General features: G+C 33.1%; 1 protein-coding gene across 1 annotated transcript in view; it reads right to left on the bottom strand.

The window, feature by feature from the left end:
* FBXO8 (F-box protein 8) overlaps window positions 1-13,354 on the bottom strand; it is a 46,377-nt gene that overhangs the window by 15,398 nt on the left and 17,625 nt on the right. The window contains exons 2-3 of the mRNA XM_026017535.2: window positions 11,790-12,126; window positions 8,418-8,544 (exon numbers count right to left, since the gene is read on the bottom strand). Coding sequence (XP_025873320.1) covers window positions 8,418-8,544; window positions 11,790-12,118 — 456 coding nt within the window. The 5' untranslated portion in view covers window positions 12,119-12,126. The remainder of the gene's footprint in view (window positions 1-8,417; window positions 8,545-11,789; window positions 12,127-13,354) is intronic.

Below are 13,354 nucleotides of genomic sequence, written 5' to 3'. Positions count from 1 at the left end.
CCCCACCGAGCAGGGAGCCTGACCTCAGGATCCTGGATCACGACTTGAACCGAAGGCAGAGGCTCAACCACCTGAGCCACCCATGCACACCATAACATTTTTATTACAAAGAAAGTATGACATGAAAGAAAATGTTATGGAATATTAGGGATAAATGTATACTACAGTTAGTTGGTCAAAAAATTTGCATTTAATGTAGTGTTTCCTTCATACTCCCAGATTTCAAAAACTGTGATTTGATGCTATACAACTACTGACATCCATGAACTGAGGAAATACTGTTTTTTAGATTTCTAATAAAGAATTCATCTTTTAGAGTGACATTTACTGTGACATCGGTATTAGCAATTGCTAAATTCAGACAAGATGTGTAGGAAAGACAACTACTTTGGACGTTAAAATTGAGAACTTAGATCTAGAAAGTGCTGTCACTTTCTAGAAACCGTGGTCACATCAGATAACAATGGAGTTTTTAAAGATGGTCAGGATATGGTAAGGAAACAAAAGGTATACAGATTTTTCTTTGAAATGTACTTAAAATATTAACATAGTTTTGTAAATTTGCCAGGTATATTTATCTAAATTGGTAACAAAAGTAAAATTCAAACAAAGAAAAAAAAATCTTGCTCATTTTAGCCCTGCACATTTTAAAATTTGTAGTATGAGTGCTGTGGTGGTAAAATATTCTAACTTTACTCTTTCTTCTAGTTGAAAGTAGGACTTTCAATCCTGATCAATGTAGTAGATCAATACATCATCCACTAATTTGTTTGCATTTACCCTAGATAATTCACACTAAATGAGATAACAGTATCTCCCACGACAAAATAGGAAAAACAAAAGCAGAATGCATCCAATGAAGCAGCTGAAGAATATACAGAATAATACTGATTGAAGAAGCTATAGAATACTCTCAGGTTGAATCTCTTTTTCCAATTAGATTAAGACAAAAAAGGGCCTGGGAAATTTGTTTCCCTCTGAAGCTTCTAAAGGTTTACCCTGAGTCCACATACTTCTGTGGAGTCTCATTCTGTACCACATACTGGAATGACTCTTGGTGACAAAGGAAAGGGAGGGTACTGAATATATATTATGGTCAGGGCAGGGCGTAAAATAAAGTTGACCTGAAAGACACAGGATAGTTACACATGATTGATCAGATTAAAAAGAGAGATATATCCCTACATACCCATACACATGCCACATTGCCCTCAAAAAAGTGAATGGCCTCCATTTTAGTATGACCTGCCTAGTGGTAATCAGACTGAAAATATTAAATTATCTAGCCAGAGGATAACAGTGTCCAGGACACATGGATTTTCACTTTACCTCTAATGCTAATCAGGGGAAAGGGGCTCTTCCAATTAACTTGAGTATTTTAGCTCTTTTGGGTAAATACTTTCAATAGAGGAGAAAGATTTATAAGCTATATATAGTTAGGGACTCCTCTCAGTATTAACTAGCTTCTTTGCTCTAAATTCTCATCAGCAAATTGGGGATAAAATTAATTAGCTAATGATAATTAGCACTGTTTATTTTTATAAGATAATGTGTTCAGGATTACATATCAAACTCTTAATGAGTTTGGATAATAATAATGATGATGGTGATGATGATGCATTAGGATACTCTTGATTGCAAACAACAAGAACCCCAATTAAAAAAAGTAAAGGGATTATTTTCTTATATAACAAGTAAGTTCAAAGTATTTTGGCGCCAGGGTTGTCAGGCTCATGGACCCAATTCTTTCTTCCCAGTGTTCTACTTGCCCTGTGTTATTAATAGCTCTCATGGCTGCAAGATGGCTGCATCTGTTTCTGTCATTATATGCTCATACATTAGTACCCAGAAGTATACACACATACAGGTATGTTCACATACACATTGATACAGTATTTTTGGTCTCTTTTTGAAACTTAAAATTTTCTCTGCATGTTTTCTCCAGTCTTACAGGTCAGAACTGTATTGCATGGATGCCATGGAAGCCAACAGTAATAAAATCAGCACAATTATTTTGGAATTGTATACAACACCCGAGGCTGGGAATGGAGCAATCCTTTCAGCTGGTTCAAGTTCTTTATCTAGTGAGTAGTCTAAGTGATGTGATTTTAAACCCTGTCCATATAGGGGCTATTCTGATTTTTTAAAATTACTTTTACAATAGGATATAGTGGTATTAGAAGGACCTTGAACACATCTCCTGAGTTCCACTTATATCCTTCTGTTTTCCCCACTTTGTGGGAACAACTATTTTTCACAGATAATTAGGCTTCATTACTTCAACCACAGCATAATTACCGACCCTCATCCTTTTTTTTTTCTTGGTCACTTTTGCTCAGTGGCAGGAGGACCTAAAACCACAAGGAAGTAGTCTCAGCAACCAATCTGAATTATTGTGCCACTTAGGAATATTCCTCCTTTGGGTACTAAAGGCGTCTAACCCAGTGGAGCCCAGAAATGAGAGAAGCAGAATAACAAATTCTGTAAGTGGCTCACTGGTAAAACTAGTGTCGCAGATGCTTGGGCCTGCCTGAAAGTCATTTCACTCTTTTCATTGCTTTTAGCATTTCAACCACAGTTGCTAAATCATGATGACTCTAAGTCATTCAGGTGATCCCTTCTATTCTGTTCTCAAGAGGTCTAGGAATGTTGATGTGATAAAGTCTGTCCATTAGAAATGAGTAGAAGTACACTGAAGGTGCCTGAAAAGACACTTTTCTTCCTAACAACCATAAGGAATTTGAGGAGAGTTTCTTTGTTTCGCCCCCAATCTTTGTGCTGAGGATACTTTCATATGAGGATATGAAATTTTGAGTGGTGGTGGCCAGCTTATCATCAAAAGAAGGCAGAAGCCATGAGATCAGCGTATCATTGAAATAACTCTAGGATACCCACCTCTGGGTCTCTCTGGAGGTAAGTAAATGTATATGATTAAGCCATTATTAAGCTGTCTGTTCCTTCCAGCCCAAACCCCTCAACTGGTACATGCAAGGAAAAGTGGGCAATACATTTGCCAAACTTCAAAACATCTTAGTGGCCTGTCAGCCTTCACTGAAAATACTCCTGTGTTGCGAGAGATAATCGAGTTAGTATAGAGAATGAGATATCAAGGATGTAATGATAAATGATTTGTTATAAATTATCTGACAAGCATACTTATATCAATGCTTAAAGGCAATCATTTAAATTCAATATTGTTATTAGGTTTGTTGTCCTACCCTTATCTTATAAAGTAAAAATTTTCTTAACATATTAGATAATTAAAATATAGAACATGGATAAACTTCTCAGTCTTTCAAGGCACAACTTTCAGTTTTAATTTTTTTTTTTAATAATACCATTAGACAAAAGGAAAGAGAACAAATATAGATTCATAGACTTTCAGAAAGAAAAAAGATTACTGGTAAAATAGACATCATATAATGCTCAGTAAACAAGAAGGTATTCAAGCTATATGTCTATTTAGAAATACATTTACACATAATAAGATTACAGATAATCTACACTAGCATATCACAGAACATGTCCCCTAGAATGTTACTTTGCCGAGAGAGAAAGAGAGAGAGAGAGAGAGAGAGACACTGCCAAATAAGTCTAACACTATGTCAAATAAATCTGAATAATACTGCATACAACATATACTCACAATGTGCATCAATGTATTAAAGGCTTTGAAAAGTTACTCTTTAAATAAGACAAGTAATCATAATATATCATGGTCAAATTTATTAGACTGAGGAACTCTGACGATGTCCATTATCCATCGTAATAATCACTGCAAAGAATACATTTGGGAAATGCTTATCTGTACATTCTGATTATACAAATCAGGGTTTTCTATCTTTAAGAATAAAAATAAAAGTTACCTTTCATCACTGTTATGCTATGAAGTAATGGTAATGAACATTTCGCTGCTGAATACTGGAGCAAAAAGTCAGTAAGATTTAATATATCTGAGTATAAACTCCTGAGTTCCCTTTTATAATGGAGAACTACAAACCTCTTGCTTATATTTCAGCTGGCCCAACAACAACAACAAAATGTTATCTTGAAAATTAATTGCTTATGCATTTCCATTTAAAATGTGTGCATAGGTCCCATTTAAAATATTTCTCATAATAGATTCTACCTCAGATCAATCTCATTATTATGCACAAAATTGTATGCATGCATGTACATCTTCCTTTATGAAGACAAGAAAAATGTGCCTATAGGTTTAAAAAAAAAAAAAGACTGCTCTTACCTGACCCCAAAGAGAGTACTATTTTTTTAAAAGATTTATTTATTTTAAAAGAAGGGAAAGAATATGAGAGAGCACACATGTGAGTGGGGGGGTGGGTGGGAGATACTCTCCAGCAGACTCTCAGCTGAGGGGCTCAATCCCACAGAGCCTAAAATCATGACCTAAGATGAAACCAAGAGTCTGGTGCTCAACTGACTGAGCCACCCAGGCCTCTCAAGAATATTATTTAAAAAAATTTTTTAAACATATTTACACAAAAAAATAAAACCTATAATATACTGAAATTAAATCATGTTTGCTTCCAATTTTTCAGATTCTAAATTTAAAAATAACTGAGAAAATGTTTAATACTAAACGGAGCTCAAGGAATATAGTTAATCGGTTGATAAGTAAAATTATTTTATCATAATACTACTAGGAGAATAAAATCAACACACATAACTTGTACATGCAGGGGAAATACAGCCTAATGTAAACAGATGGTTTTTAGCACATTCCTTTACTAGAATGTGGTCACCTGCCACAAAGTACACAAGCTCATGCACAAGATCAAGACTTTACATACAGCTGAGATCACAACGTCATGCAGATAACAACAGCGTGCTAGATAATCGTACCACAAACTGTGCGGATGTTCTCCCCCACCCCATGAGCCACTGCCAGCAGTTGCTGTGGAGTTTGGTTACCCATATCCGTGACATGAACGATGTCCTTTGGAGAATCTTGTTCCCTGTGGCTGTAAGTATTCTTATTTTTATAATATTTTAATGATGCTTGCTATCAAAATGATAAGTACAGAACTAGAAATTATGGAAAAGTAGGTTTTTATAATACTGAACAATTATACACATCTTAACTTAGGTACTTAAAATAAATCAAAATTTATATTTACACATATCATCAAAACTAATTTACTTTTCAAGCTTACATGAACCCAAAATAACACATCTGATGATAGTGCTCCAATGAAGTGGGAAAGAAAATCAACCTCCAAAGTACTTCCTTATTTGTAGCACTTAAAAAACTTGGCAAGAGTCATTCTAAGACCTGGCTAAAGTATGACTCACACAGGTAAGTTCTATATAAAAACATCTATTAGGATAACTCTTTCAATTACATGATTTTAATTCTGAAGATTTGACTTGGATAAACAACCAAGTTGATATTATTTATATTAGTCAATGAAGAAGTAAGAATATAGTCATTAAAATATTTTCCCTCATTTCTCTGCATCTACAGCTGTATTTATCTCAATGTTCTTCTTTGCCTATCTATAACCTAGGTGCATTCTGGTAAAGATAGGATTCTATTTTGTTATCAGACAATACCTGCTAAGTTACCGATGTTTAAAAGAACAGAATCAGAATTCTGGAACCACAAGTCACTCTGAAAGGTTCAGCTTTATGTCTCTTGACAACACTGTGTACCCCTTTCAGAATAGAGAATTCAACACTTCTGGAATGCTCCAAGATATCTTTAAATCAGGCAAAGGAGTGAAGAAAAAGAAAATACAGCCAACTCTCAACAATGGAAGGTAGGATGGATAAGTAAAATCTGAAGATCTAGAAATCTTATGTTAATAACTTCAATCCCCTCTCTTAGCAAATATTCGATTTAAAAAATTTTTAAAGTTTTTTACATAGAAAAAAGGTCTGTTCATTTTACCTTTTTTCTCTGCCCACCCCTCCAAACACAGTAGAGGAGGTGTAACAAGAACTCTATAGTCTGACATATGTAGCTGCAAAGATGGAAACATATTTTGACATCTAGCTTTTTCAATTTAGATATTTAAACCAATCCATATCATATTCTAGTACATAAGGGCCTATCTATGGTTTCATCTTTACATAAAAATGATGGCCTCATAATTTGTTTTAAAAATAGGTATTCCTTTAGCAAGGAATGCTACTTACCATAATCAATATCAGCAGTTACATCCAACTTTCCTGACTGTAAATCTACAACTCAGTACTTACCAAGTTATTCTTCCCTTAGAATATGACATTTGCAAGTGATATGAATTAAAGATGATAGTTTTACTCATTATCAGTATAATTTATAACAGGAACCAGATGCCTTGATAAATTGGGCATAATAAGACTGGGGCTTGTAATAGCTGCCTTTCCTGATTCTTATGTACCTAGAGTTAAACACTGTACTATTCTGCCAAGGTTCTCCAGTAATCATCATTTGACTAACTTAAAACACTAATGCAAAATATGTAACTTATTATAAAGCTCATCATAGGAACTGTTTTAATTAGCTACAAGTAATATCTAATTCTAATAAACATGAATAATGAAGTCTCTGAAACCATGCCATTATTCAAACATATAAGTATAGAAGAATCTCTTGAACTGAGAGCTATGCCATAGTGTAAGATCAGAAAGTGACATGGAGATTATTGCTGTAATTTGGAAGGAACAGAACTTAAATTTTACCAAAAATAAGAACAAGTGTATTTTATGATAAAATAAATACACCAGAAAAAAAAATTTGCCATAAAAGGATGTTATAAAACCTAAATTTATTTATTTAATTTAAAAAAATGTATTTATTTATTCATGAGAGACACAGAGAGGCAGAAACATAGGCAGAGAGAGAAAGAAGCAGGCTCCATGGAGGGAGCCTGATGTGGGACTCGATCCTGGAACTCTGGGATCACGACCTGAGCTGAACATAGATGCTTAACCACTGAGCCACCCAGGCATCCCCAAAACCTAAATTTGTGATAGTTTATTCATTTGTTTGTCTTCTAAATTAAGTAGCAGTTTTCTATTCAATCTGAACATCAAAACTCTTATTAAACAGTAGTGAGAGAACAGGTTTCTTAATTCAAATATTTATATCAGGCTTTATAATATATATATTTTGTTATATTTGTGGGGCTAAAACTTAACTGATAATGTATGGTGTATCAGTAAACTTTTGCAATGGTGTTATATTTTTATTCGTGTATAAGAAAAGTTAAGAAATCGTATGTAAGAAGCAAAAAGTCAATTTAATTTTTAAAATGTTATTTGTATTATATGCCTATTTAGAAAATCAGTATTTCTGTTTAATATTCAAATACACTGCATGGGGAAACATGTTTCTAACTATAACACAGTAAAAGTTATTTTATTTATTTATTTATCTATCTATTTATTTATTTATTTGACAGAGAGTGAGGGAGCACAAGCAGGAGGAATGGCAGAGGGAGAGGGAAAGGCAAGCTCCCCGCTGAGGAAGAGCCTGGCTAGATGCAGGGCTAGATCCCAAGATCCTGGGATCATGAATGGGGTGGAAGGCAGATGTCTAACCAACTGAGCTACTACCCACACATCCCCAGTTAAGATATTTTAAAAAATATTTGGCTGCATAATTTAAATAGTCCTTACTACCTCTACAATGAATGAAAAAAAGAGTTGGTTTTGAAAATGAAATAAAAGAAAATAACTGGCAGTTAAATTTTTCCAGAGAAAAGAATTCACCTAGAAGTAGTAGTTTTGAGTGCTTTATAATTTCCATTAGATATCTAGGAATAAGTCTAGTAGACATTTAAATATTTCTGAGGGGGAAAAAGCAATTCTGAGCATCTGACCTTTCCAGGATATATTAAAATGAGAATACAGAAAAAAAAAAAAAATGAAAGAACTGTCTTCACATTTTGATCATTCTTATATGTTACAGTAAGAAATAATTAGTTAATACAAAATTATTCAATTTTATAACAATCTAAAAGCAGTTTCTATGGAAACATGGACTGTTAAAGGCATTTTGATGTGTCACAAATGAACAATGTCCTTTGTGATTGTCTCTGATAAAAGTTGCATCCTTACTAAATAGAAAAATCAGACAGGAAGAAAATGCTGCAGATAAATCTGATGAACTTATCTTGTGCTCTCCACATATAATAGAGTAGTATTTCAATCAGTTCCAGTAGAGGACTGCATGTATGTCATGGAAGCTGCCATACAACATTGGCAGATAGGTTTAAAATGTGAGTTGATAAAGGAAAGAGAAATGACTATGTTATATAGTATTAACTTCAACTTAGTGGGCTTCTCAGTAATTTCCTCATTGAGAAGGAACATTCAATGACTTACTTTACTTGCAAGTTTATTGTACTAGAAAGCTGCAGCAAGAGAGTAATAAAGTTCAACGATTACAAATATTCAAGTTCTTCACTTACCTCCTCTGGGTTGGCATTAAAGGTGAGGCTGCCTTCATCCAGCTGCATATACAATTTTCTGAAAGAAAATCCTAGAGGTGGGTTCTTATTATATATGGAACAGTGACCCCAAGTGGATTTACACAACCTATAAAAGATAAAATCAGAAAACATTATATATATACATGATAAAACAGTAACATGAAATTTACGTCTAAAGCTGAAAATGTTTAATTCTGTACTTGTTTTTTACTAGAGTATGATTGACAAATGACTTCAATTTAGCAACTCTGATAGTATTAATAAACATGAGTTATAAAGATTAATAATATTCATGAGTACTGTCTGAAGTTAAATATAAACTATTACTAATAATAGCAATGATAGTCTACTTATTTATAATATTCAGTGCTTACTAGATGTCAGGCGCTATTTAAAAATTATAATAGTATTTACTCGCTTAATCTTTACAACAACACAATGATGTTGGTGCTAAAGATAAACATAGACACAATAAAAGATCAAAACGATGACTTAAACCCAAGGAATCTTACTCCATAGTTAGCAATCTCAACCAAGAAGCTAAACAAGATTAAGTAACTATATGCTCTATTGCAAAGTAAAATTGAATGGAGGTAAAGATTGCTAGGTAGGGGCAGCATTTTATTTTTTTTACCTATATATATATACATATATATACTGATAACTGGCAAACTAAACATAGAAATTATGATGCTATAACTTCAGTACATGCATCAAAAACTATGTGTGATATTAAGCATAGATGCTTTTAAGATACTGCTTCAAAACAGTTTTTTACCATCACAGTGATACATGATTGCTTAAAAATTATATGAAACCTAAAATGCTAATAGTTTGTATCAAAACACATTATTTTTGCAGATTGGGATAGTCGTGTCCAACTCTGTACAGAGACATTAGCTACTGGTTATTATTTGAAAGCTAAAGTTTAATCTTATTTTTTCTTATTACCAAGATCAGGCGTATTCAGGGTGGTATGGCCATAGACATTTTTTCTTATTACAATGCCTAGAAATTCTTGATCATTAGACCATAGATCATCAAATAGAAGTGCAATACTCTAGAGACACAGAGAATACTGAAATATTTTAGTGCACTTTTAATGACTCTATCTCAAAATTATCTGATTTTTGCGTGTTCAAAAACACCTACTTGTAGTGACAGATATTATTAAAGTAGTTTCATTTTCTGATTTTCATTATTGAATACTGGCTAAATTTCATGTCACACACAATTAGTTTTTCATTTAGAAATTATTTAATGTATATAGGGTAACACGAAGAAGTTACTGTCTCAGCCTGTAACATGAAAAATTGTGAGGATAGTGGATAAAGTATGTAATTTCATATGAGAATACCTTAATAGTTAATTTATATCCTTGAATTATTTTTACCAACCAAATTAAATCATTGATTCTAATATAGCAAGTTTAGGAACTTGTTTAGACATCAATATTTTAGCAAACCCTTTAGTTTTATTGCTTTTGACTTTTATTACTGGTTATGTCAAAGTAACAGAACCTCTCAACATTAATAAATATTCAACACATCCAAAGTTAAAATAAAGACTAAGCTAGCCTTCAATTGAAAATAGAAGCAATTTATCATTAAAAAATATGTCATAAAAATAGGCATAATTAAGTGGTAACAATATAGGAAGCATTCCTTTCAGAAATGAACATCCAGATTTAAATCCCAGATAAAGAATACATTCTGATTGAGGTCAGATAACTTAGAAATAAACTTTTTTTCAGAGTTCAAATACAGGATTACAAATTAAGTTTTCTGGGAATACTAAAATGCAGCAAAGAAATTTTAAATGAGCCAGTTTTAAAGCATTTTTATTTGTTCTTTTATCAAGAAATAACCATAAGTACCACAAATAGAATTTTTTCTCACTTCCACAATACCTTCACTATAACAAGACAATGAGAGAGTAACAGGGTGATGCTGATGATTTTTATCTATTTAGAGGCTGAGATTAACTATATAATTAATACTGTAATTCTGTAGCATCTGAAAGCCTAAGTTAGAAATGTCATTTTTGGTAATACATTTTTACCAAAGTTTGGCTATTTGGATAATTTATTAATTCCCTCAATTAGTTTTTCACTTGGAAATTATTTAAAGTAACTAAAAGATCTTTGCTTTTTGTCTTTTCACATGATTAGAAAGTCCCATTTAAAATAATCAATCAATAAATAAATAAGCAAGCCTTAGTATCTCATTCATTTTGGGAATATAAAAAATAGCAAAAGAGAATAAAGGGGAAAGGAGAAAAAAATAAGTGGGAAATATCAGAAAGGGAGACAGAACATGAAAGACTCCTAACTCTGGGAAACGAACTAGGGGTGGTGGAAGGGGAGGTGGGCGGGGGATGGGGGTGACTGGGTGACGGGCACGAAGGTGGGCACTTGATGGGATGAGCAGTGAGTGTTATTCTATATGTTGGCAAACTGAACACCAATAAAAAATAAATTTATAAAAAAAAAAGTAAATATGCCTTAGTAAAGAATTCTAGAAAGCTCAAGATCCAGTGACTCTTCTAAGTTTGGTAACATTTTTACAACTCAAGTATATGATCTTATTTAAAGAGTAACTTCAGTTACATAAAATAGATTATCTTCCAAACATTCTTAAATTTATAGGTTAAATTGGTATAATTGCTACTATAATTTCTATAGTCTACTTTTACTTCAGCAAGCAGATTATCTCCTTACATTCTATTTGCCTTCATTGATGAAATGTTGGTTAGAAAAAATAAAAAGTAGATGAAACAGTCACCACAGATTATGTTAACAAGCACCTCTGTGACAGAAAGAAATATATAAATAAGTAAACATAACCTTCATATCAGAAGTACAAACTATACCGGGGTGTGAACACTCTAAATTTTGGAATTATAAATTCTCACTTAACTTGTATTTTTATTTTTGAATTTTTTAAAATTATTTTTTCAAGTAATCTCTACATCCAATGTTGGGATCAAATTTAATAACCCTGAGATCAAGAGTTAGTTGCATGTTCTACGGACCAAGATTGGCAAGTACCCCACAACTTGTAGTTTTAGAATAAACTGATAACTTCTGATTTATAATAAACTGACATCTCTTGATTGGTAACTTATCTTCTAACTACAGAGTCATTTTCTTTTATACTGTCCTTCTTTCCCCAATTTCAAATTTGACTGTGATGCTAATTCATTATCTTGACAGGTTTTAATAAAGAGCAAGTCAAAATACAAACCTAGGTTAAAAAGAAATACATCATAATATATGCGTATTATAAAAATAACATTTAAGCATGACTGCCTTTAGAGATATCTGAATCAAACATGTTAGGTTGAACTTACCCTTGCCAAAGAAGTTCATCATTTGCAAGATCTTGCCAAACACATGAAGCTAAGCAGAGGTCAGTTGCATTCAGGTAGGACAAGATGGTAAAGCTTAGCTCAGGGGGCAACATTTCCAAATTAATGAATCCTTCCTGTTCTTTCGATTTCCGTGCCTTCAAAAGATGATATATATCAATGCCTCCTTGGACTTGTTTACGATGACTGGTGTTAGAAATGTTGTTGGCAGCCATCCTCCTGCTCTGGTCTCTGCTGAGGTAGCCTTGCTCACTATAACCTTCTTGCTGTAGCTGCTGGTTTCTGGCCACTCTCCACAGCCCCTGACCCATCTGCAAGCCTGGGAGAAAGCCAGGATATAGTAAGAAGGTGAACTGTGACACGAAGCATTAATTTACCAGAATTAGCATTCTTCACTAAAGCATATTCAAAGGAGTGGCATATTACAAAGAGCTGGAACATCCAAAGTACAAAACTTGGACAGAGAAAGTTGCAGAAATACTTGATTTGATCATCCCCTTTATCCCAGTTTGCTGACTACTTTTAAAGTCCACAGGTGACATAATCATTTTTCACATGGTAAGATTTAAAAGTTACTGATGTCCTAAAGACTCTTACAAATTATAATTATGTGGACTTATGGGCCAGTATTAAATACAGCTCTGATCAGAGCACAGGACTTTAGTTAAAAGGCCTCTAGACCCTGCTTTTTATCACAACCCAGGCTAAGCTAAGCTAGCCCCTTTTAACCAAACTCCCAGATGCATAACAGCTGTGAAACAGGTTTTTCCTTTAATTCTTGCCAGTCTACACTTAAGTTGTAGACTGTAATAAAATGTAACATAGGCCCTGAAGTCTAATTCAGAAACCTTATAAATTAGACACCTAGAACTCCATGATAAATAACTTAGTAATGATTATTTGGTTTTGTTGTTGCTTTAAATAAAAATCATAATTTAGACTAATGTTCCAGTTCTTCTCCATATAACCCTGTGGATTCCTCAGAGATGCCTGGGAAAAGATAAAGAAGAAAGTATGTACCAGCCTCATCTACCTCCATTTGACCTCCAATCAGTAGCTCTATGTTTATCTGTTAAGAAATATTAGACTGCCTAGTATATAAATGTTAGGAAACTACTGGCCTAGACTTCCTGTTTGATCTTGGTTTTGGAGTAAGTAACTTCTCCTAGGCAAATAAACTCATTGAGAAAAATGAAATCAAGAAGAGGTTTTAATTAATAGAGACTTCTGGGATCTCTTTTCCAAATAAAAATATTCTTGTTTTATAAATCCGAGTTGACTACTAATATGCGTATGTATGTAATTTAAAAATTTGGGGGGAAATCGGATTTTCATATAAAATCATTAAAATAAATTTCATAGCATGACCTATCTTTTAAACAGTTTTAATTAGCTGTTTACAATGAGAACTAACAAAAAAGGAAAGAAAAAAGAAAAAACCTCAAGGGTGACTAGAAATTTTAAATATTAGGAACAATTTGAAAATTGAGTAGCATTTCAAAGAATGTCAAAGATATTTTTTTCAGTGTTTAAAAAGGCATGCTCCA

This window comes from Vulpes vulpes, chromosome 9, assembly GCF_048418805.1.
Source record: "Vulpes vulpes isolate BD-2025 chromosome 9, VulVul3, whole genome shotgun sequence".
NCBI classification, from domain to species: domain Eukaryota; kingdom Metazoa; phylum Chordata; class Mammalia; order Carnivora; family Canidae; genus Vulpes; species Vulpes vulpes.
This window is presented reverse-complemented; position numbering and strand designations above follow the sequence as displayed.